Raw genomic sequence first — 23,471 nt, 5'->3', positions numbered from 1 at the left:
ATTCCTGTGAAACGAAAAAGCGTACCAGCTAAACATAAAAATTAGAGGGTCTCTTAGATGTCTCTTAAGAGGAGGATGGCGAAAGCCTACCCTTCCTCTCCTATCGTTTGCCTCATTGTTTCATTTTATCGGCGTTCGTTGTAGTGCTACATAAAATTATAATTTGCTTACAGGACACACTGTCACACTTTCTCCGGCAAGTGTGCGTTTGGACGGTACACGATCGCTCCTGTCGCGTGGCGTTCTTTGGCGCGCGTTCAAGTGTGGCATTGCAGATGGCAGGGACGCATCCCTCCTCGGCCAATCAGAACGCCGCAAAAGCGGGACACACTTTGTCCACGACAGCATGAGCCATTAAAGGCTTCCGCCTTAAAGAAAATGTCATCAAAGGAAATTAAACCTTCCATGTCTAGAAATTTTGCCGGTGTGCCAATAAGGCCGTGTCCGGTGGCTCGCGGCGTCCGATACTTTCGCGCTCAGTACCGGCTGTCCAGTCTGAAAGACACATAGGGTCACCGCGCTTCTGCGAAAAAGGTTGCCGAACAACGCTCAGGAGTGGTTTACGCACCTTGTGTTCGGGGGCGCGCTTTTCGAAGAGAAGAAAAGCGGGCAAAACGAGTGATCTGCACTCCTCGTGCGCGGCGGCACGCTTTCCGAAGAGGACAAAGCGGCGAATTGCGCTAAGGTCGGCGTAGTTGAGCAGCGCGGTCGCCGCTCTTGGACGCAGCCTGTCCTCGATCTTCCACCTGACCCCAGTGAGTACGTTCCTCATTAGAGCGAGCCTTTCTCTGAGGGGCGCTGCCTCCCTGCACAAAGGGACGAGCGGCGGCCGCGCAGTCGCCCCACAAATCGGCGCGAGGTTAAGCACAGCCTTTGCGGCTTTGTCTGTAGGTTTTGTCGCTGTCTAGCCTCTGCTTGCGCGTTCGTTCTGACGTGGGCCGGCTGCCGGGTTCTTACCTCTTCCTTCGCGCTCATTTTTTTGATCGCCTTCTCCGGAGACAAAATTACGTCGCCAGGCTACATTCTAGTTCACTACAACCAGGCTAAGGAAAGCTGCCTCCGCGTTGCGTTGCTTCGTCGGTGTGTGTCTTTGACGGGGCCAGCCTGCGGCGTGATTGGGAATCGTGCACTCCGGTTGAAGGCGCCGAAGCAGACTCCGCGGGCCTTGTCGCGTCGAGGAAATTCCCCGCTGCCTGTGCCCACACACTTGGAGTGTAGGAAGCGTTCGCTTGGCTGCTCGTTTATTGCTGCTATTTCGTGCGCCAACTGCCGCCTGGCCGCCCTCGTTCAGCGACGTCTGGCCTGCCGCGTCTAAGTTCGGCGACGATAGGAATAGGACATGGAATGACCATAATCGCGTTCCGTCAGTGACCGTGGCGATAGTACCCAGAGGCTTTTTAGCTGATGCGTTGATCAGCTTCGATGACGTTGCTAAGTCGCGAGGCACAAATATATCTTCCTCGACACAACCAGCCGAGTTTTCAGGCAGGGGGTAGATAGATCCATTTGGCGCCATTTGTCGCTGGCTTGTCGGGCAGTTATTTGGAGGGAGGTTTTTGCGCCATGTTCCTCGCCATCGTTTCTGTATTGATGGAGCCCTATGCGTACGTGCTGTGTGGCGAAAGAGCCTTCCCGGTAAGATTCATGAAAGCCGATTCCTAGCTGCACGCCATGCGACTGCTGTTTGACTTGGCAGTGATCCCTGTTGTCTGTGAAATTCGGACTGGTAAAATTAAACCGTGAAGGTAAGGAGCGGCCGCCGACATTCAGCAGACTTTCACCAGGCCTCTGCTGACATTCTGTTGAAAGTCGGCGACTGTTTCTGTGAGCGGCATGCGGTGCGTGTTCTGTTTTTGTGTTGTTTTTAATTGAATAGAGCATTACAGAAATTGCAGCTCATGGTCGTTGTTCGGTCACCATTTTGGAAATCGGTTAGCTGGGAATTACTTTCTTTGTAGACTAAAGGTGAGCTATGAAGGCAGTAAAAAATTGCAGGCGGCGAAAGTTGTTACATCTTTGATGTAGACATTTGGTCTTACACATTTCGCACAAACACTGTTCGCGCAAAACTAAATCGCTTAATGGGAGTGCTTCTCGGATCCACGCTGTCCTCCCCTTCTTCCGCGGGGTCATCGCGAAGTATATATCCACGTCATCCGCGGTTTTTTCTTCCCGTGGCAGCCGCCATACGTCCTCTCCCTTGCAAGTGGAGAGAGGATTTTCTCTACTTCCCCGTTTTCCATATAAACCACATACCAACCGTGGCAGCCGGTTACTATTTAATTCATCTCATTGATTGAAATTAATCGATTCGTTTAATTCATTAGGTAAGCTCTTGTGGCTGACACTGTAGCTTTCAGGGTGGAACGGACCAATCCCATAACAGCTTTCGCTGCTGAAACTGGTGGACCTTTAATTTTTGAATTTAGTTAAAATGCTAAGCTTGACGTTTCGCCAGGGCAATTGCAAATTTCGAAATCTAGCTTCCTTTATGCGCTGTTTGAGGCCACTTTGAACTTAAATCGCTCGACGGCCCCCAGCGTTGTTGTACTGAACCGTTGCGTTCCTGTGGCCGCCATTGGTATACTAGCGTTGACTGAGTCGCGCACAGCGAAGGGCGTGCGCCTCAACTGTCTGCCAGAGAGCCGCGAAGGCCGTGGCCACGTCGCAGCGCATGGTCCGGAAAAAACAGCGGCGACGTCTGCGGCCGGAAGTCGCCACCGGAACTGTGGATGATCTCAGGGTCAGCCTGGGATGTCGTGCTTTGTAAACCGTCTGCAGCTCACCGTGTCGCGCTCACTCCCTGGGCGCCGAGTGATATGCTCTCTTTCTAACCTAATACTAGTCCGTTCTGAAAACACCGTGGGTAGGTCAACACTGCAGTAGTTGTTTCAAGGTGGCGACCGTGCCCGGCTCCCCGCAGTCGACCAGAGAGGACGTGGGAAGTGCGCGCGGAAGGCTGCCGCGCTACGCGCCTGGTTGCAGGCGCACAATTTTCGCCCGATGGCCGAGGAAGCGGCGACCACTTCCGCCACTCGGCTTTTCCGGCAGCCGAAGGAGAAAGTGGTTCGCGCCTCCTCGTCCCCGCTCTGATGGGGCCGCACGACGTCGTGCGTGCGCTTGTCATTGTTGCTGCCGCTCTTTCCCGCCGCTGCGGGTCCCCGCCGTTGTTGGCGCAAATATCGCGAGATGCGTGAGACCCGGGGGCACCCTTCGCTAAGCGAAAGAACCTGCCCGAGGGCGACACGGAATTCACTCCTTCCGGCTCTTCCGCGTACAATGCATCGCCTTTTGAGTGCACTTGCCCACTGCGCGTCGCTGGCTCGCGTGGCTGTTTTCGCAGTTTCATCGTTTCATTCTGTCGTCTGCGGCTGACTGCGGCGCCTCACATCTTGCTCACCGCCTCCGTCCGGTTGCGCCGGGCGCCCTCGGCGCGTGGCCGCTCGTCCTTCGGCGCGCGGGCCATGATGCATATGCATGCGCGCCCTGAACGCCTGAACGCGCCGTCCCGCCGTCACGTAACAGCGGAAGCGCTCCGCGCGAAACTTCGCCGTCTGCTTTTCTGCTGGTTCTTTACCTGCACCTTGCGTGAATTACTGCTCCGGGGAGCGGCAGCGCGAGGGTCTCTCGGCGTCTGGCTTGCTTAGGTCTCTCTCTTCGCTTGTTTGCTCAGTTTGTCTTCGTTGTACTGCCTGTTGTACACCAAATGCTTTTATCCCTGTGTGAAAACTCGTCGCGGTGTCTTAGTGGCATCGAGGTTCGGTTGCTGAGGCCAGGGTAACGGGATCGAATCCTCGCCGCATTTTAATGGAAGCCGAGTGCAAAAGCACCACGACGTCTCTTGTAGCCTGTGGACTTTACGCTAAGCACCACATCACATTCTGTGTGAAAGCGTGCTGTGATTGTGAACGAGTGCGTTTAAACCTGATCGTTTGCAGGCGGGGAAGCGAGAACTAGAAGGGCGAGTACCGCCATTTTTTTTTTTGTTGTTGTTTGTTTTCGCCAAGGTGCAAAGAGGGCGAAAAAAAAAAGTTGGTGTTACACAGCTGACTCGCTTACGACTAGAAACGTTATCATTAATGTTTTACTATGGTATGATAGAACGCAGCGGCGAATGCCCCTCAAAGGAGGCAATTGACGTCGACCGATTGTCGTGATGCCATGGGCATCTGTCAGCCACCACGATATTACCGATTTGGATATTAAGTGCGGCGTCATGACGCTGGATCGTCGCCTTCGGTTGGAGGGCCTCCTTTGGAGGGCATTCGCCGCAGTGCTCTCGAAGACGTTTGCTGTACTTTGACCTCGACTGTGCCCCCCGACAACCTCCCCCCCCCCCCCCCCCCCCCTAGGCCAATTGACGCGTTTCCCGTGGAGTGTCCACCTTTCGTATAAGTTGCAATGGCCGTGGGGCGTCACCGCGTTCAACCATTTCCGGTTCCTAAACGCGACGAGTCGCAGCGGGCTTTCCTGCATATCCAAAATCAGCTGCCGAAAGAGGAAGGGTGTGCGTCTGTCATGCCCCGTGGCAACGGAACTTGCTTCGTCGAGTGTATAGTGAACTATAGTCGAGTGGGCTCATTAAGTCGTTAATTCCGCTGGCCAGGGGGCGACAGTGTGTCGCGTCGTTACAAAGGAGCCCTCCGCGGCCTAAAACGAGCTGCGCAGGAGAACGTAGGCGAGCGCGAAAAAAGCTTTCGTTTCGGAAGCGCTCGGCGAAATCGCTCCGGCAGTGTTCTTGAGCGCGACGCTGTTGGCTCTTCCCAGCACCTGCGTGCGTGTCCCGCCGAAAGCTGTCCGCGGGACGCGTGACCCGCGGTGAAGCGAATCCGCCCCACGCGTGACGTGGCCCTTTCTTGCCTTCTACGTTCGCACCCACAAGCTACCACGAAAAGCAGGCCCGAATGCACCTGCCAGGTGTGGCCGTGTCGATGGTGGGTGTATGCAAACTACACGGTCTTCGTGGAGTTAGAATTATATTCAGGCACAGGGAAGAAAATCCACATCCTGCTTTTGTTCGTTTTAATGATCAGGTATAAGGAATTTAAGGTCCAAAGTGTGCCCATAGCGCGTTTATAGTTGCGGTTCCCACCGGACGAGAACACGCACGAAACGTCGTGGGAATGCGAGCTGGTAATTTTTGTGACCGCCACAGTCAGCCAGCCCGGAGTGTGAAGGGTCCAGCTTTCGTATGGAAAGGTGATGGCAGGACTGCTCAGAAAGTGCTGTAGACGTTGCGCTTCGTCCTCCCGCGAGTCGAGCAGTTCCTGTGCCAGGTCTGTTCCATCCGATATGAGAAAAAAAAAAAAAAAAAACCGTGCGATTGATTTTTTTTTTTTTTTTTTTTCCTGCCGTAATCCTCGTTTCGGCGAAGCAGGTGAGCCAGCCAAGTTTTTCTAGTTCTATACCATACTCACTATCACCGATGATGATGCTGATGATAAGCTCTTTATTTGCTCCCAAAAATACAGGAACTTGCCCGAAAATTAGTTGCTCGGCAGGGATTCATTGGTACTCTGCGGCCTTCAGTGCGCGCGAAATGAGTTGGCGCGCTTGGGCCAGCTCGGTGGTACGCAGGAGGGACTCCCACCCGTCTGCTGTAGTTGAATTGTCAGCGTTGTGTTGTATACACGTGCGCATCATGTGAAGGAATGTGGCCGGTCGTGTGCAGTGCTCGCACGTAGGTGCAATAAGTTTTGGGGAAAGTTAGCTATATATCCATAGGTTTGGAAAGGTTCCTGTTGGTCAAAGTATGCTTTAAGCGCGGAGCAACGGGACACGAGAAATAGAGTAGAAAGAACAAGGCGCTACTCTGTTTCTTGTGTCCCGTTGCTTAAAACATACTTTAAGAAATGCACCAACTAGCCTGCAATAACGTCCTTGCAAGTTCCTGTTTGTATTTAACGCCAACGGACGGCGCCGCGTCGGGATAGTTTCCGGTGTGCTGGGGGTGTAGACACCACTCGAGCCGATAATGTTGGAGGATGTCCTGTATAGTGTACGTAAAAAGTAGCGTTCGAGTGTGCTATAGAGCGTGAGAGGAAGCGGCAAAATGAAGAGCGCTCTGCCCGGCAGTTGAGTTCTGCAATGCACCTGTGCGTTCCCGCTGAGCGCTTCATGGGCTGGGGTCCATATGAGGTGTGGACTGGTAAGGAGAGAGATCGGCAGATTGATTGTGTGTGCCTGTCGGGAGATACGACCTGCATCGAAGTTACGAATGTCTTATTGAGAGCCGCTAACGACTACTTTGATGGAGGGGTCGCGTCAGAGCTACCGCGATTGCAACCTGTTTCGCGATGGTAACAGTTGCGGCGTTGAGAACGCTGCAGGCATTGTGCCAGTTTCGGCGCGGTGCGACTGCAACCGCAGCGGGGCGAAGAGGGTGGTGGGCGGCATCTGTGTATGTATCGTCGGGCCGACAGTCGAGACGTTTCTCGACTTGGAGGGCTCAGTCGGCTCTGCGCTCACCAAATCAAGTCGACTCGAGTGTGCATGAAACGATGACGAACATAGCATTGTTGCAAACTTCTAAAATCATCTCGACGAAATTTCTGTTTTAGTTAATTTACTGCCATCGTGGTTATAACCATGCGCGTGCCAGCTCTTCTTAGGGCGATTGAGCTAAATGTAGCTTTTGAAAACTTTTGCGTTTCACATTTGCAGACTTGTTTGTATTACAAGTGTGTTCTCTGCCGCCGCTTCACGCACGACAAAGTAAGTTTTCAAATCCATTTTTATTTGCCACGTTGTTCTTGCAAAGTGCGACGGGAAAGGTAACCGTGAATCGCTGCTTCTTTTGCAGTAATGCTTCCGCTATTTGTGGTGCGCCGATTCCTCCGGATATATTACGTAGCGTCACTTTCTTTCGCCGGCGCTCACTTCGACTATTCCGTCTGGCGTTAAGGACGTGCGAGTGAAAAGGTAGAACTGCATGCTTGACGCTTGAGGACGAATGTTAAGAGCTTTCCTTTCACGGCTTCGTCTGCTACGACGCGCCACTGCCGCTCATTTCGAGGAGGTAGAAAACCTTGCTGAGGATGAATTTAAAAACGATTTAGTCTCCGCGTAGTAAGCGCGCATATCTGGGCTTCTTGTTTATTCTGGTCAATTACCAATGGCATGTTTCTGTACAGGCATATCGTAATCGCTCGTGTAGTCTGATTTCCAGCAGCATTAATTTTTTCCCCTTCGTGTTCAAGATAATATACATAATATTACTATTCGCACTCAACTATAACATGGTGTGAGATTCACTGGCGCTACACCTGGATACACAGATTGGCCACGCCTCGGCTAAAAATGAGTCAGTCGTCGTAAAAGCATGAACGAAAATACTTGCCCCGCTGCAGCTGTATATATATATATATATATATATATATATATATATATATATATATATATATAGCAGGTTTCAGTCCACTAATGAGAATCGCTTATTGCCTAGCATAGAGAGAATTCGGACATTTTTATGTTTTCATTGAAATTCAATATTCTGCGTCTCTAAGTCCGAATGGCCGGCCGCGCTTAGATAGGTAAATAATTATTAGCATCCCCTTTAGTAGTGTCGCCCAGCTCGTAATACGTGGAGTGCTCAACATTTTCTAGGTTGATTATTTCCTCTGCACACTCCAAACCTACTCCATTGACCTTTTCCACCAATCCTCAAGTCGCCTCCTGCTTGCTTCCACTGTTTCATAATTTAGCCTGCCATAGATGTCCCGAAACCCCAGTGCTTCTCGAATCCCTGAGTCGGCGTCGTGCACTGGCGGTTTAAGTACCTCACCACGCATGCGCGCCGCGTGGCGGCCGTCATGTTGGACCGCTCCGTGCAGAGCGGCAAAGCCCCTGAAGGCATTCCTCATAGCGCTGCACTCGGCAGGAAAACACAGACAACGGGTGTTACGTCTGCTTACGTCCCCCGTGTGTGCAGCGTGCGGGCGACGTGCCGCTCGAGGTCGCTCTGCGCGAATGGGCGGTCCGTCTGCTCGCGTGCCGGAAATTCAGCGATGATTGCGCAGCGCGCCTAGCGGCGGCCCGCCATTGTGCCGCGGTAGTGTGACGAGCCCACCTTTGTCCGCGGCGATTGAGGGGTGAGGGAGAGCCGCGGTTATCGCAAAATTGCTGCGTTTGCCCTCGTCGCGTCTGGCGTTGTTCTGGCTGCGCTGATGCTGCGGTCCTGCGGTCACGAACGCCGGCCGTTGGACGGCAGAGCTGCGCCCTGCAGGTTTCGCCGCGCGGTATGTTCGCCGTCGGTAGCGCGCCACTTTCGCCTGGGATGCGTTCCGCCGATCCGTTTTCATTTCGAGCTAGACGGCGTACAATGCGCATCTGTCGACCTACATCGCATCGAACCTCCGTAATGACGCACTTCTCCGAGTGCATAGGTCGGCCCAGACACACTTCACTACACAAAATTTATGTGGGCTGCGTAACGAGAGCGATTGGCTCACAGGACGTGGCTGTCGGCGTGTGTTCGCGCAAGGCGAGCAGAAACTGCCTTTGGAATTGCTTAAAATGCAATGGAGAGGGGCAACACCTTCGGTGCCCTGGGTCGATTGTACGCCTAGCTAATCCGTGGTTCAACAGCGGGCGCTGCTTTCTCAAGAAGCGCTTTATGTTATGTTTTGAATGTGTATATATGCCAAGCAACGGAAGCTTTATTCAGCAGAAACAGGGAGAAAATGTGTCGAAATTCTTCATTTACGAGCTTAAAATGAAGGGCACAGTTTACGGCCCAGCGAGGACGCACAGCGGCACTTGATGCCGCTTCTCAAGTGCGGGGTGACGTACTGCGCTGCTCTTCTTTGTCCGCGCCGTTGTTTCTGGTGGTCACGAATACCTCCGTCGCCGTGGCACACCAGGCGACCCCGGCGGCCTCAGTAGGTCCAGTCTGAGTTGTCCCAGAATAGCGCCCCTTAGGAGCCGCTGTTCTCCTTTGACGGCGAACAATGGCGCGAGCGTGACGCTGTCGGCCGGCTTGTGTCGAATTCTTGCGGCCCCGTTCGCCAGTCACGACGCTGGCCAGCGCGCGTCGCGATGACCGCGCGGCTACTTTCTTCTTCGCTTGTCGAGATGACCGTAGCTCGCGTAGCGCACCAACCCTTCAAAGAGACTGCCTTTCTGAGCCTCCGGAATCTCCGGAGAGTTGCTCACCCGCAGCCGTCGAGCCCGCGGTCCGCGAACACGCGAGCGTAGTCCCTCACATCCGGAAGTCGCCGCCGGTGCGTTGCCGTCATGCTCGCTGGCTTGCTGCTCTCGAGGGAAACGGCGGCAGCCGCGTATAACATGCTCATTATATTTCTCGCCACCTTTGTGCTTCCTCCCGTCGTGAGCGTCGTGATATCTTGCGCGCGCCCCTTTCGCCGCTAACTAGAGACGGGGAAGCTCCTGGCGATTTCCACGTTTGAGGTGGCGGCACGGAGAGCCGGGCTCTGGAGCTTGTCTCGCTCTCACGGAGCTGCACCTGGGAATCTAGCAACGCGCTTGCCAGCCTACTGTTCTTCACGTCACTCGGGTACTTTGAGACCGACGATCCTAGTGTAGTCTGCCGTCGTCTTCGCGTGCGCGATACTCACCAGCTGCCTTTCGGGGTCGAAGCGAGGTTCCGAAATCAGATATAGCAAGGAAGGAGACTTCTACACTGCCTGCGGACCTCTCCCGCAGCTGCGAGACATCCCTAAACTCTTCTGCGACCTTTTCGATCACGCAGATTTTGCAGAAGACGCGCGGAAACAGCTCTAGTTATCTTTCTGTTTGGCCCCTCCTTTGTGTGGGCAGTCTCTTGCTTCCGTGGTGCCAACAGTCGTTCCCCGAGGACATACCTTACAGTATTTTGATGCTAATAAGGGAGTAATTATACTCATTGACATCCACCCAAGCGCAGCCATACGGCTACAAAGGAAAGCTGTACAGCTTTCTCGGAAACTCCGTAGTTAAAAAATTTGTCCTGGCCCGGGGATTGAACCCGGGACCACCGCCTTTCCGGGGCAGTCGCTCTACCAACTGAGCTAACCAGTACGGTCAGCAGAACAGATGGTAGGGCGAGAGCGAATTGGTCAATAACGCGAAGTGGGAATGGTGTTGATAGAATATTTCAGGGGAATCCCCCAAGGTAGAGTAAATTTGTAATAAGGCATTTACCCAAGCTCAGCCATACGGCTATACAAAGTGAACTTTGATGCTGTTCTGAACGGACGTCTTCTGTCTTTTTTTCGTAGTGTCTACAGCTGGTGGCACGCGAAGCTTGCCTTTATTGCCGCGTTGTAGCGCTGCAAAAAATATGTGGCAGTACTGTCTAAACGAAGTTTAATGCGCAGGGCTAGAGCGTTGTTGCGAGGGTAAAGGCTCGAAGCGGCGTCAAGTGTCCCCATCACTTCTTACCGTGGGACGGCCCTGTCTCGGCCTCTGGCCAATGAATGCAAGCTACATAAAAAAAAAAAAAAGGCATCAAACCCGACAGTTCCACGCGCGTATACCGGGTGTCCAATCTAAATGTAGCCAGAATTTAATAATTCGCAGTAAAGCTGTTCCCTGGAAGACTGCGCAGAGAAACGCCCACGAGACAGCTGCACAGAGAGAAGCACTGCATACAGGGTGCTAAGTGGACCGAAACAAATAAAAAAGAAAGACCTAAGCGTTTGTCTGAAGTGAACTCAAGTGAATGTTTTGGGATTTATCTAAAGTGCTCGATATTATCTTTATTTCCGTCTACATGAATAATTAATCTGCATTAACTAATAATCTTTTTAATATCGCTCTCAACGCTGTGGTTCTAACAGGAAAGTTGTCAAGCTCCACAAAATAGTCCGACCCAGGTGCACGCTTCCGACAGAGTAACCTTGCCATCCCTTTTTATTCTGAAAAGAAAAAGAGAATTTTAAATAACACCACGTGCGTCAAAATTTAACTGTGCTCTCATTTGCGACTTGATGAAGCCCTGCCAAATTCACGCATTGAGCGGTACACACAACCGAGCTTAGCGAAGCGTCGCCAAGCACCCTCACGTACGTTGCTTCTCGCTGCTCATCTTAAGCGTTTCCCCTTCTCGTGCTTGGAAATGTTATAAAAGCGATTCTGATGCAAAACTCTTGGCCTCTATAAAAAAATGTACCAACCCGCTCGTTAAAGAACTGCGTTTCCATGGATTTGTAAGCTTTAAATCCTTCTGTGGTCGAAAATTGGGCGCCGTGCGCGAGATAATCGATTGTCCGTGATGCTGCAGCAGTCATTCTGATCACACGGGGGACGGAATCGCTGGAGTCCGTGAGAACACTACACCCCGACGCCTCGTCCGCGGACGAGGCAGCCTTCGCAAGACAAAAACAGGCGCGCGCGTTTCCCTTCTCAAAATGAGAGGGTGGTCTGCTGCTTTTCTAACAGGATTACACCTTCTAAATGGGCCAACAGTGGTATTTTGGAAACAATGGGGACACTTTAGTAGTCTCAGCTGCAGTGAACTAGAAATATTTCCCTGTGTTGGCTTGGAGTTCCGTCGTCACCTGCCAGCTTCCTCTGCGGGGGTAGAGCCGTGGGATGTATTACCGCGCCTCCAACGGTTTCCGTCCGGCGCTTCGTCCGCGGACGGAGCCAGTGACGTCAGGCCTCGTTGGAGTTTTACATGACCACAAAATCACCTTCCTTATCTGTCACACATGGATTAGTTTTTCGGCGCATCCAGTCCAACTGTATTGTTATGAGCCAGGCACATGATGACTTGCAAAGCCATGTGCATGTAGTACGTTTGCACCAGCGATCACGGACATGGCGGACGCCGGGAGTTCCCATTGAGTAGAACACGAGGATGACGTCAAGGGAAAGCGTCCCACGTAAAGCTGGCTTAGCTTTTCGTCTTTTTAGTCACCGCATTCTGTCATATTTGAAATTGCACCGTCGTGTTCAGCATTTGGCGGCGCGCCACCTACTTTTGAAAACCACACGCAGCCATAGCTGTCTGTGCGTAACATTCGGGTAACATATCTGTCGCGCACGTACTGTGTTCTGTTGGGCTTTCGCTTGGCGTTTTCTCCACGCGGAACCACGCCTTGCGCAGTGGAGACGTGGCTGGCCCGCAGTCTCCTCTGTTGGCCAGCGTGCGATCACTGCGCGCGCCCTTGGTTCCCACTGTCGTTTGGGAGTCGGTGGGAAAGGCACGATCGCAGCGATCGGCCGAGCCCACCCAAGGCCGGCAGCTCCTTCCGTGAAGCAGTTGGGTGTGGCCTGCTTGCTCCACTTTCGTTGCCGCCGGCGTCCTCGGCCGATCCGGAATCGCCGGTCGGGGCGCACCATCTCGGCTACATTTTTGCTTTATCGAACAGCGTACACGTGTTTCTGGACGCACACTAGTGTGTGCGCGCCTGGCATCGGCACAAAAGAGCTCCTATCCCGCGCACTTATTTTATTTGAATATGGTACAGCTGGGGACCTATGCGTCGACAGCGCTCCCGGTTCGTTCTCAGCCCCAAATCAAAATGGCGCGCGCGCACATAGCCTAGAAATCAGGAACATGCTTTCACAATGGTATTGTGTAAGATAAATCGGCTGTATAATTTCTTGAGGTGTAAAATGGGGTGGGTTGGGGCAGTACGTGGCTACATTGTCTTCACGTGTCCATGTGCATACTCCCTGGCCTGCGCACTTTCACAGTGGTTCTAATTATGCACCAAGCTGCAAAGTCCGAAACTTTTCATTGAGGCAGCATTTATCATGGTCTGAAAAAGCAGTACTCGTTCTGAGTGATATCAGTGCAAGACAAACAAAAAGTCATAATTCTTCCGTGTACGCCCCTGTAATGCCAGCATGGCGACTGCTGTGACGTCGGTGCGAACTGTGTGCACTTCCATAAAACCGTTAGGTGTCCAGACGTTTGTCATTCGCATATCTTTCCCAAGCATTGGTTGCTTTTTTTGCGGCCGATATGTCGGGAGATGTACAACTCTGCGTCACTCATGTGTAGAGTCCTTGAGCAGTTGCATCACGCGCTGAGAACTGAAATCAGAAAGTAGCCCATGTTTTCTAGCGAAGAAGCACTCTGTGTCCACATTGTTATCCGCGCATACTTTCGCGGAAGTGTGGTCTTTATGATCGAGAACTATACAAATAAAGTCTGTAGTGATAGCCACACGGAATTTCTGCGTCATAAAAAAAAAAAGTATCCCTTTGTTCTCCTACCTGAAATTGAATAAAGGGCTAACCGACAGATGAAGATATGTGCTCAGGAATTTTGATACATCTTGCTTGTTTGATATATGCAAACATTAGAAACGATTCCGTTTGCTGTTACTATTGGTCAACGCAGTAATACAGGCATAATTATGTATGGAAACGCGCCACTGGGGCTCTCTACACAAGGATGACGGAACTACACGCATTCCATCGGAGGCGATATGTTTGCCCGTACGCACGCACGCACGCACACACACACACACACACACACACACACACACACACACACACACACACACACACACACACACACACACACACACACACACACACACACGTGTGTGTGTGTGTGTGTGTGTGTGTGTGTGTGTGTGTGTGTGTGTGTGTGTGTGTGTGTGTGTGTGTGTGTGTGTGTGTGTGTGTGTGTGTGTGTGTGTGTGTGTGTGTGTGTGTGCGCGCGCGTGTGTGTCTGTACATTTGGACAAAGTTTTTATAAATACTGTTTGCCCTTGCACAGTGAAACAAATTCAGAGATGTTCAGAGTCGCCTATGCTAATCTCCAGTCTTTTTTGCTCACTACAGTCGATTAATTAGTAAAGACTAATGAGCTATTTTTAAAATTATTGCCATGAGAGAAAAAGTGTCAATGCAAAAGTTGTAGATGTTCTCGAAAAACAGGTGCCTACTTTGTTTCCATCGGGCTTCAAAAAATGCTGTTACGTGACTGTTATTCTAAATAATTCGCCAAGTGCGTATAACCAGCTTCATAATAGAAAACACGGTCCACAAAAGCGGGTTTTGTTATCTCGGATGCGTCTCGAGGCTTTAAATTGACGCCGCAGTCACGGGGAAGTTTTTTCTTTTTTTTTTTTTCTCCAGGCGTCGTTTTCGACTGGTAAATTACGTGAACGCTAGTTTGATGGAAACAGCTGTAGTGAACGAAAAAACTGGAGGTTAGCATAGCCAGCTCTCAACATCACTGTGCTAGGGCAAACCGTATTTTTTAAAACCTTGGTCCAACATGGAGGTAAAAATACTAAGGAGAGAGCCTGATGTCACGCGGCCAACCTTTGCAAGTGCCGAGGAGGCCGTTCCCTCCCCCGTTTTTTCGATCTCCGATTCAGTCCCTAACGTTATGATGTCAGTATGTTTTAGTGCGCATGGCTGTGTGCAGTGGCGACGATTCCCGGTTAGGGTACCCCGGTGCGTGCGCGCGCGCGCGCATAGATATCACTGCACGCTATCACTTAGTCTAATCACGTGGGGACCGACTCGCTCCCTTTTATTTTTTATGACTAGGCTAACTAGGCTTCAAGCGTATTGCCGCGCGCTCCCTTCCTATTTTTTTTTTCTCCATGGGCCCAAGTTAGCTGGGACCCCTAATTATATATATATATATATATATATATATATATATATATATATACGTGGTCGAAATTTACCCACAATGAGATTGGAAAATGGTTTTGTGCGCAGTGCGGTTTTCATATTTTTATGAAAGCACTTTGAAAATTGCCTTAAATAAGTAGAATCTTGGTGATACGAACCCGGTTGGTAATCATTTCGCAATAATACGAATTCGTAAATTTCCCTAACTGCAACACATTGTGTACAGTGCAGAATTGGAACGCTCCGAACACTCTTCCGCAGAGCAGGGAGCAATTTCCGGGGGCGCGCGGCCCACACGTCGTTAGCGCTGCCGCTTACCGCGGCCGTCTACCGCTACCGCGCACCGTCAGCACAGCACGCGCTGGTTGGCCCCCGCGTGCGGCATCCGCCGAAATTTCACAGGATGGTGGCGCCATCTGTCGCTATCGGGGTAATCTGCGCACGCGTACTGACGCTCGCGCGGTAGCGGTAGGCGGTAGTGCTAAAGTTCCAATTCTTAGACGTCTAGCAAGACTGCTTCGTACGTCTACAGGTTCACATATTGGAACGCATCTACATAGCATCTACCTGTCTATTCCTGGCGTCACCTCGCGGCATAAAAGTTAAACTAAAACGTTTGAATAACGCTGTTTTCTTTAAAGCTTTATGACAATACAGGTGAAAATCATGTTTTTAACGGTTCGCCAATTTTTTGCAACAACAATATTGCATGTGTAATCGCCACAGCGTAGACAAACTATTAATGGGTTAACTTGTAGCAGACCGACTTCTCACGCAATGGGCCCGCTCACGAATTTACGGAAGAGAATGTTAGTCCGTTTTTACTTTTTTATTACTGATTCTGAAGTGTACATGCTTCTCAGGTGTCTCATTCGCACAGCTGTAAGAATGAAATCATGCAAAATACTGTAAACATGAGAGGATTACAGACGAAATGTGATAACCGGCTACAGCAAACGAAAAACTTTGTGCCGTTAAACCTGTCGTTTGTAGTCACTAGATGAGGAAACCAAAGACAGCAACTCGTTTTAATAATATACAGGCATAAAAAATCAATGTGCGACCAGCCGGCATCTTTAGGCGAGTTCGTTCTTCCAGGATTAACTGAAAATCCGCGGAGAGTTTGCCACAGCTACTGCAGCAAGATAGAAACACATACGTGCGCCGTACCAGGCGAGGTGCCCAGAAAGTGACGAGTTTGTCAATAACATCAAGACTGAAGAAACTCGTCGTCAAGTTAAAAAAGAAGACCAACAGCATCCAACGCACACTTTCCTCTTAGAACGCGATACAAGAATCTGCAGTGCTATGAATCCACGATCATAAAGACAGCTAAATTAGCCTCTAGCTAATGCACACATTGACGTAACAACTCACGTTTGAAAGATCGTTCATATGCATACTCTGGCGTTCGCAAAGAGTACGACCGCCATACAGCTACTGCAACCACCGCACGCACGACTTGCTCAGCGCGAACTGCACACTGTCTGTCATGTTTAGACAGCAAAGTAGTCTGCATCGATGTTGACTTCGGTGAAGCCATCTTTGCGAGACTGCTTCGCAAGAATTCGAACGCGTCCCAAAATGGCGGCTGCCCGCGTAGCCGTCTACTGGGGGGGTGTTGGAACGCACCCTCTGTTGACTTCGCAACCGCTAGTTGTGCTCTGCGCACAGGGAGTGTAGGACACATAAACACTAAGGGAGTGTAGGATGCCTCGATGACGCGGCGGCGTGCCCGCTCATCGCCGACGTTACGGTCATGTAGCCACCATACCGATGTTGCGATCGCTCTGTACTCACAGCGAGTAGTTTGCTTCGGCCGCACGGCCATGAATAAATCTCCTCATCCGTGGACAGATATGTTATGCCGATAAAACAGTCACCGACCCTTACGACGTTGCGCATGCATTCAGTACTTTCTTTGCAGATCCGCCTCAGATAACCGCGTCAACATAGTCATCGCGACGTTTCACAAAATATGCATGAATGCATTTCCCATGCCTAGATCTGCACACGGGTTTTGTTCGTTTCAATGGTACAAGATTTCGAATGATACAAATTTTTTCGGCCCCGCAGTGGTAGTCTAGTAACCTTGACCGCGTGGTGATGCAGCGGTTAGGATGCTGAACTGCTGTACCCAAGGACGCAGGATTCGAATCCTGGCCATGGCGGCCTTTTTTCAATGGAGATGAAAAGCAAGGCCCCCATGTGCTGTGCGATGTTAGTACGTGTTAAAGAATCCCAGGTGGTCGATATCTCTGGAGCCCTGCACAATGGCATCTCATAGCCTAGGTGATAGAGTTGCTTTGGGAGTTAAACCCCATAAAATGACATTCAACCCTTTTTTTTTTTTGCTACCCCATAATATTCGTATCACCCAGATGAAGACAAGTCCACTTGTCGAAGCGTTGGCTCGACCTGCGAACTGAGGCGTACCCCCTTTACCCTTGTTCAGTGTTCCTTAATACCGTGTAAACCATCTTCTTCCTCTCGTTCTACCTCGAGATTCTATTAAGTCTTTCAAGCCGCTGTTGCAGTCAAATATTTCTTTGATGCTTACATAGGCGTAGTCTATGAGCAAAGTATATGATTTGCAGCATTACAAAGCATGCTAGCCCTATGTTTTAAAGATAGGTTAACACAAATAAATTAGCATGATTGTATTTCTCTTCGTAAGGGAAGTCTTTTGTAATTGTGTTGAAGTTATTTGGTCTTTCTCTGTTGTTGTTAAATGTGCAGATGCTAGCTGGATTCAGAAACAGCTGAGTTAACTGGGCATTTCTTGCTAAATTTCAAATTCGTGTGTGTGTGTGTGTGTGTGTGTGTGTGTGTGTGTGTGTGTGTGTGTGTGTGTGTGTGTGTGTGTGTGTGTGTGTGTGTGTGTGTGTGTGTGTGTGTGTGAGAGAGAGAGAGAGAGAGAGAGAGAGAGAGAGAGAGAGAGAGAGAGAGAGAGAGAGAGAGTTGGCCTAGGTGTTGCACGGAACAAACCACAATTCCTAAAATTATTTTTTTTTAAGTTGTTACATACCTGTCACTTGCTGTGCTGTTAGCATCTGATTAGAATCTAATTAGTCCTTAATTTTCTTGTTATCTGTTGAATACATTAAGTTAAAAAAAAAATCACTGTACTTGATGGAACATTATTTTTCTTCTCTACTGGTGCTGGAGGAATGAGTAATGCATTATTGGTCTTAACTTTTCTTTAGTGGAAACCTCCCGAACAAGACTGGATGATAGAGACTCCACACCACAGCCTCGGAGGCGCCTTATAATGGCAGACATCTCCCTTCACCTTTCTTCAAGCTTCGATGTATGTGAGGTATTTTGTACTTATTTCTTTTTCATAACTGAAATTAATGATTTTTTGCAAAAGCTGTGTCAAAAAAAAAAAAAAAAAAACATGCTGTCATATATCGTTCTTGCATGGTTTCTTCCTCATCTGTCTTACTGTACAATTAGGTATAGGCACACCAATTATAGTGCTATGTTTTTCCTGATATTAGTTTTTTTTATAATATTACCTTTTTTTCCTGATAATATTAGTCTGTGTACTAAGTTGCAAGATGGCTAGGCCAACAGGTAACAGTGAGAAGACAGTTAATGCACATTTGGAGCTAGTTGCACTTTTTTATATGCAAATTAAGTTGATAAAGCAAAAAGTTTTCCAGAACACGTTAAAAGCCCTAGCCGATGTAAAACTTGCCATTGATGGGTAACCACTTTGATGTGACATGTAAAAGTTGCATTTTGTACGATAGCAGGCATATGTCCCACTTGCGTCAAGTTTTGGCAAACTGGCAGTGGTCAATTTGGTGCATCAAAGTTTTGCATGCTGAATACTATTCGAACTATCAAACAAATCATTCAGTGTGTAGGGCTTTATGGCGTTATTTACATTTTTGAAAGTGCGCATATGAAGTTCGACGCAGCAACTGTGGCCAAAGAAAAGAAAAGAGAAAAATTGTTGAGCTTATCTTTTCTATCAATCCAATCCAGTGGCATCGTTAGGGTCACCTGCACCTGGTGCGGAGGCGAGGCCCCCCCCCCCTCCTTTTCCCCACTTTGTGCACATTGTTGCGGCTGTAGGAAGAAAGAAAAGAAAATGCACAGGCCTGCTACTGGCTCTGTAGCTGAGCCACCTCTGCTGCCTCGTGCGGACAGAAGAGAGAAAGTAGAGAAGAAAGAAAAAGAAGAGGGAGAGAAAGACGTGTGTCGCAACAGCCGTCGTCCACCACCTAAGCAGTGGCGGGTGCAATGACGGCCTACAACAGATAAAAATTTAGTGGCAGGCTAGCCCCCGCCTACCATCCCAGCCCCGTAGGGCCAGGAACCGCCTCTTATGCAAAAATGTGTAGTAGTCCTTTGACTTATTTCAAGGTATTTTTTTCACTTTGGCATAATCATTTGGTGTGACATTATGCCAAAAACATGGCATCAGATTACAGTGGCCAGAAGTTTATTCGCTCTGATGTCTAGCTTTTGACTTTTTCAGGAGGATGACTTGGATGACGCGCCTACATCACCTGTGCCTGAGCAGCCACAGTCATTGCCTGTGCAGCTTCGCCGAACACCCCCAAGGCCTACAAAGCTGCAATGGCAGCAGAAGCATAATAGTGGTGCGTCTTACTGATACTACATAAAACGTTCAGTTAGAAGTGTGCGCTTTTTCATGGCTAGATTTTTTATCCATGCTGTTCAGTGCTTGGCACAGGCAGAAAAGGGCTCTGCTTGACTTCTTCCAAGCCAATAACTCAAGTGTAGTCTTTGTCAAAAGTTTAGAGCTCAGGGGGTCTGCTTCTAAGCCGTGTAGAGGCGCTCCTTTAGCATTTATGAAAGCCCTTACCGTCTATAGATATGGAACGCTGGAAAGGCATTATGACCCACAAGACAAGGTGTGACTTAGAAATGAACCTTCTGGGCAGCTCTAAGCATTTAACCAAGACTGTACATGCATGTGCTTGAGAAATGCTCGCACCATTTGCTCACCTGATTTTCTAATGTAAAAGCTATGTAGCTATCTGCAATTATTCAGGTTTCCTAGAGAATATCACTAAAGGCAAACTTCTGTCTTTCTCTATATATAGAGAATGTACAGTAGGCTCTCAGATTAAATAACGAAATGCTGACCTATTTATCTGAGCCCTCTGTAGAAACTACTCTGAATTTTTTTTTTTAATATTTATATTCTGAAAAACACTAGAGGCTTGGAAAGACAGCCATTGTTGTGCTATTCTTAAAACCTTTAAAGCCATCAACCTTCCTAGCTGTTACAAGCCAGTAGTCCTCACTTGCTGTCTCTCTAAATCTTTTCAGAGCCTTCTAAATACCAAGTTAAAGTCAGTGTTAGAATCTCGTGAACTTCTTGACATTCATCAGTGCGGCTTTAGAAAATTAGGAGGACGCTTTGCTTTAAGTAACAATAGATGCGACAGTGCCTTTAACACCGCCTTTTCATTCCATGAATTTGGCATTGAGAGACTGGCACAGACTTTAAGAAAGTGTTAAATGTCTTTATTTGGTTTGGTTTTTTGGCAAAGATAGACGCAGTATCTGTCTTACTTCTTCATAGACACATACTATGAATGGCACACAATGGAAGGTACATACATAACCGTTTCGAATCTGCTTTGCAAACTGGTCTCTAACTTGACTCGCAGATGGTAGCTAAATGGGATGCGAAATGGTGTGACACCACCCTGAGCACTGCATAAAGAATGGTTGCATCATCATCGCAATTTTGATCCACTACATAATTCAGACTTACCTCTTTCCTACAGGATGTCACCTGTACGCAATGTCACCTTATAGTTACACAGTGCCCATTCAGAATGCTCTTCAACAACAAACCCCAGTCTAATAACCTTTGCTACTATGCTTTGAAGACAAATGTCAAGGATTAGACATATTGGTCACTGCCAAATATTGCACAGAGACCTGAGCCACTGCCACCTTGGTACTGCCTGGCCTGTGTATGTGACTTCACATTGACGCAATTTCACAAGAACAAACACGACATGAACACATAATTCAAGAACACTTAACATTTGTTGAAAAGTATGTGGATTACACAGCTATTTTACACAGACTGGTCAGAATCGCCATGCTGTGTCGGAAGCATAGTGATATAAAATAAATGGGAGAAAGCAGTAAACCCAGCACAGTGTGCATTCACTTTAAGTGCTGGGCATTATGCAGCCTCTGTACGTAGCAGTAGAAAAAGTATTAAAGGAGAATATGAAGAAGAGCATCAGTTATACCAATTGTCTAAGCGTACTCACAGCACCCTATTAAAGAAATGCAGTCACACCATTAATCAACGACTTCATACACAGCATAACAAAAGAACAAAAACCACAACACAGGTGCACAGTATAAAATTTACCTGGGTTCCAAGTTAGTTCAGAAATAGTGGAAATGAGAAAGCAGATATGTGTTCTGCACAAGCATGACAATCAAGAAAGTAAGCATTCCAAACAAAGATGGTTTGAAGTTGGTACACTGTAAGTTGAGATAAAAATGGCAGGTACTATGAAATACTGAAGGGTAAATAATGAGCAACACCTAGTAAAACGTATTGTAGAAGAATGGAAATCATGCTCACACCAAGAATATCTCAATGAAGTCACAGACCCTACACACAGCTTTATTCTTGTGAAACAAGAGAAACCAATATGCAAACTGTGTGGAGCAGAGATCACAATATTTCGCATTTTATGATCATGCACAAAACTGGAGAAACTAAGAAAAGAAAAAAAACACTTCACTCATCAATATTTCCTGTGTTGAAACCTCAAGTTCGGCCTATGATGGCCACAGTTGCCTGTTTGCCGTAAAACCTAACATATTTTAGGCTCTTAGTGCTGCTTTGGTTGGTAAAAAAGGGAAGGTATAGTGCACCCTAATTTCTAATAGGCGTATTGAGCTCGTGTGGCCGCCGCCTCACAGCAAGCACACCTTGCCCGTCGACTTTACCCTCCACCCGACTCCAAGCTATCCCACTCCAAAGAAATCTGGAGATGACTCCAGACCCGGACTCGTATATCGTTTTGTTAAAGTATTGCTAAAGCATCACTTATTGTTCCCAAAATAGATTTTTTTAAAAAATGGGTTAAACCCAAATATTACACAATATTTGGGTTAAACACAATATTACACAAAAGTGCACCTTCTTTAAAGGATTTCATTTTCCAGCACACAAAAGCTCAAGGTACAACACTGAAATTAGCACATATCTTGCAGTTGTCATCTGATCTTGCACCCCCATCTCAACTGCGAAGCCAGAGTTAGCTGCAGCTGCCATTTCAGCCATGACATGTGGTTTTGTGATGTCACAGAAACCACCGCCTGAACAATGCCCAGCCTCATCACCTGCTAAATACCAGCTGCCGAAGGCTTTACACTTCCCTCGGCTTTTTTTGCAGCTTTGGTCGTGAAGTAGAGCTTTCACTTTATAACAACTGCTTATCACATTTGAATCATTATTTCTTGGACGTTCGTTTTGTTGACAGAATTGCTTTTCAGTGTGCTTTTACAATATAAAATTTCCCCCTTTGAATTCACCTTAACTGTGACATCATGTGAATATATTTCCTATATCATATAATATTTTACTGCAAAAAAAAATGACCCTAGAAAAACTGAATTTGAGCTCCATAAATATTGCCCAATTTTTCACCCGTGTAATCCTGGAAAAAAATTAAAACCCAAAAACTAAAGACCCTTGGCATTGTTTACTTTGAGAAGCGATTGTTGCCTCCTACTACCCATTTGCTGTTTACCTTGAAAGAAATCTGAAGTACTAAACCTTTGAGTAATTGCATAAGGTAAGAGTGCAGTGGTGACATAGAGATAGAACATCCACTTCACGTGCTAGAGGACCGTGGTTTGAATCCCGGTGTCTCGCAATTCCCCACTGGATTAAAAAAAGAAAAAAAGAGGGAGGGAAAAATTAAAAAAAGAAATCCACATGTCAGTGGAATCGCATAAACAGGCTTGGGATGTGGCTTGATGCCGGTGAACATCTCCGGCAACGCACTCCCTCACCAAAACAGGATTTGGCCACCCTGGTGTAGCAGTCGGCCGCAACCTCCTATGAATACTCCGACAAACCCCTGGCCGTCAGTCCCCAGCGGCTGCGGAGGAACTGACCATGGAACGTCAAACCTGTAACACAGCGAAGGGTGCTAAGAATCTCTGGTTCCGGACAGGCCACCATTAAAAACTGACCCTGGCAATGCTTAACGCTAGAGCCCTAGCTCGTGACGCTAGTTTAGCAGTGTTCTTCGAGGAAGTAGCAGGCATGAAATGGGATGTCATAGGGATTCATGCCCACTAGAGAGGTTAGGAGGCCAATGAGGCATGCGCTGTACTGAAGGGAGGGCATGTACTTTATCATCGAGGTTTACCAGAGAGGCAAGAACTAGGAGCAGCATTTCTTGTCAATAAGGATATAGGTGGTAATATGGATGAATTCTATGGCATTAATGAGTAGATGGCAGGCATCGTAATTAAGCTTAATAAGCAGTATGAACTGAAAGTTGTACAGGCCTACACACCTACATGTAGTCATGGTGACCAGGCAGTCGAAAGCTTTTACGAAGGTGTAAAATTGGCAATGGGGTAAGTAAAGACTCATTATAGTGTACTAATGAGTGACTTAATGTCAAGATAGGGGAAAAGCAGGCTGGAGACCAGGCTGTCGGTGACTGTGGCATTGGTTCTAGGAGCAGCAGAGGGGAGTTACTAGTTGAGTTTGCAGAGCGCAATAACTTAAGAATCATGAATATCTTCAGCAAACGGAAGAACTGGAAGTGGACGTGGAAAAGCCTTAATGGGGAGGCAAAAAATGAAGTTGACTTCATACTGTGCTTCATACCCTAGCATTATGCAGGATGTATAGAGGTAATCGGAGAGGTGCGATG

General features: G+C 48.4%; 1 protein-coding gene across 1 annotated transcript in view; it reads left to right on the top strand.

The window, feature by feature from the left end:
- The window catches only part of spir (spire type actin nucleation factor), a 223,688-nt gene that overhangs the window by 186,815 nt on the left and 13,402 nt on the right, over positions 1-23,471 (top strand). Inside the window, exons 9-10 of the mRNA XM_084590464.1 lie at positions 17,757-17,869; positions 19,043-19,166. Coding sequence (XP_084446590.1) covers positions 17,757-17,869; positions 19,043-19,166 — 237 coding nt within the window. The remainder of the gene's footprint in view (positions 1-17,756; positions 17,870-19,042; positions 19,167-23,471) is intronic.

This window comes from Amblyomma maculatum, chromosome 1, assembly GCF_055883805.1.
Source record: "Amblyomma maculatum isolate TAMU_Amacu chromosome 1, ASM5588380v1, whole genome shotgun sequence".
NCBI classification, from domain to species: Eukaryota; Metazoa; Arthropoda; class Arachnida; order Ixodida; family Ixodidae; genus Amblyomma; species Amblyomma maculatum.
This window is presented reverse-complemented; position numbering and strand designations above follow the sequence as displayed.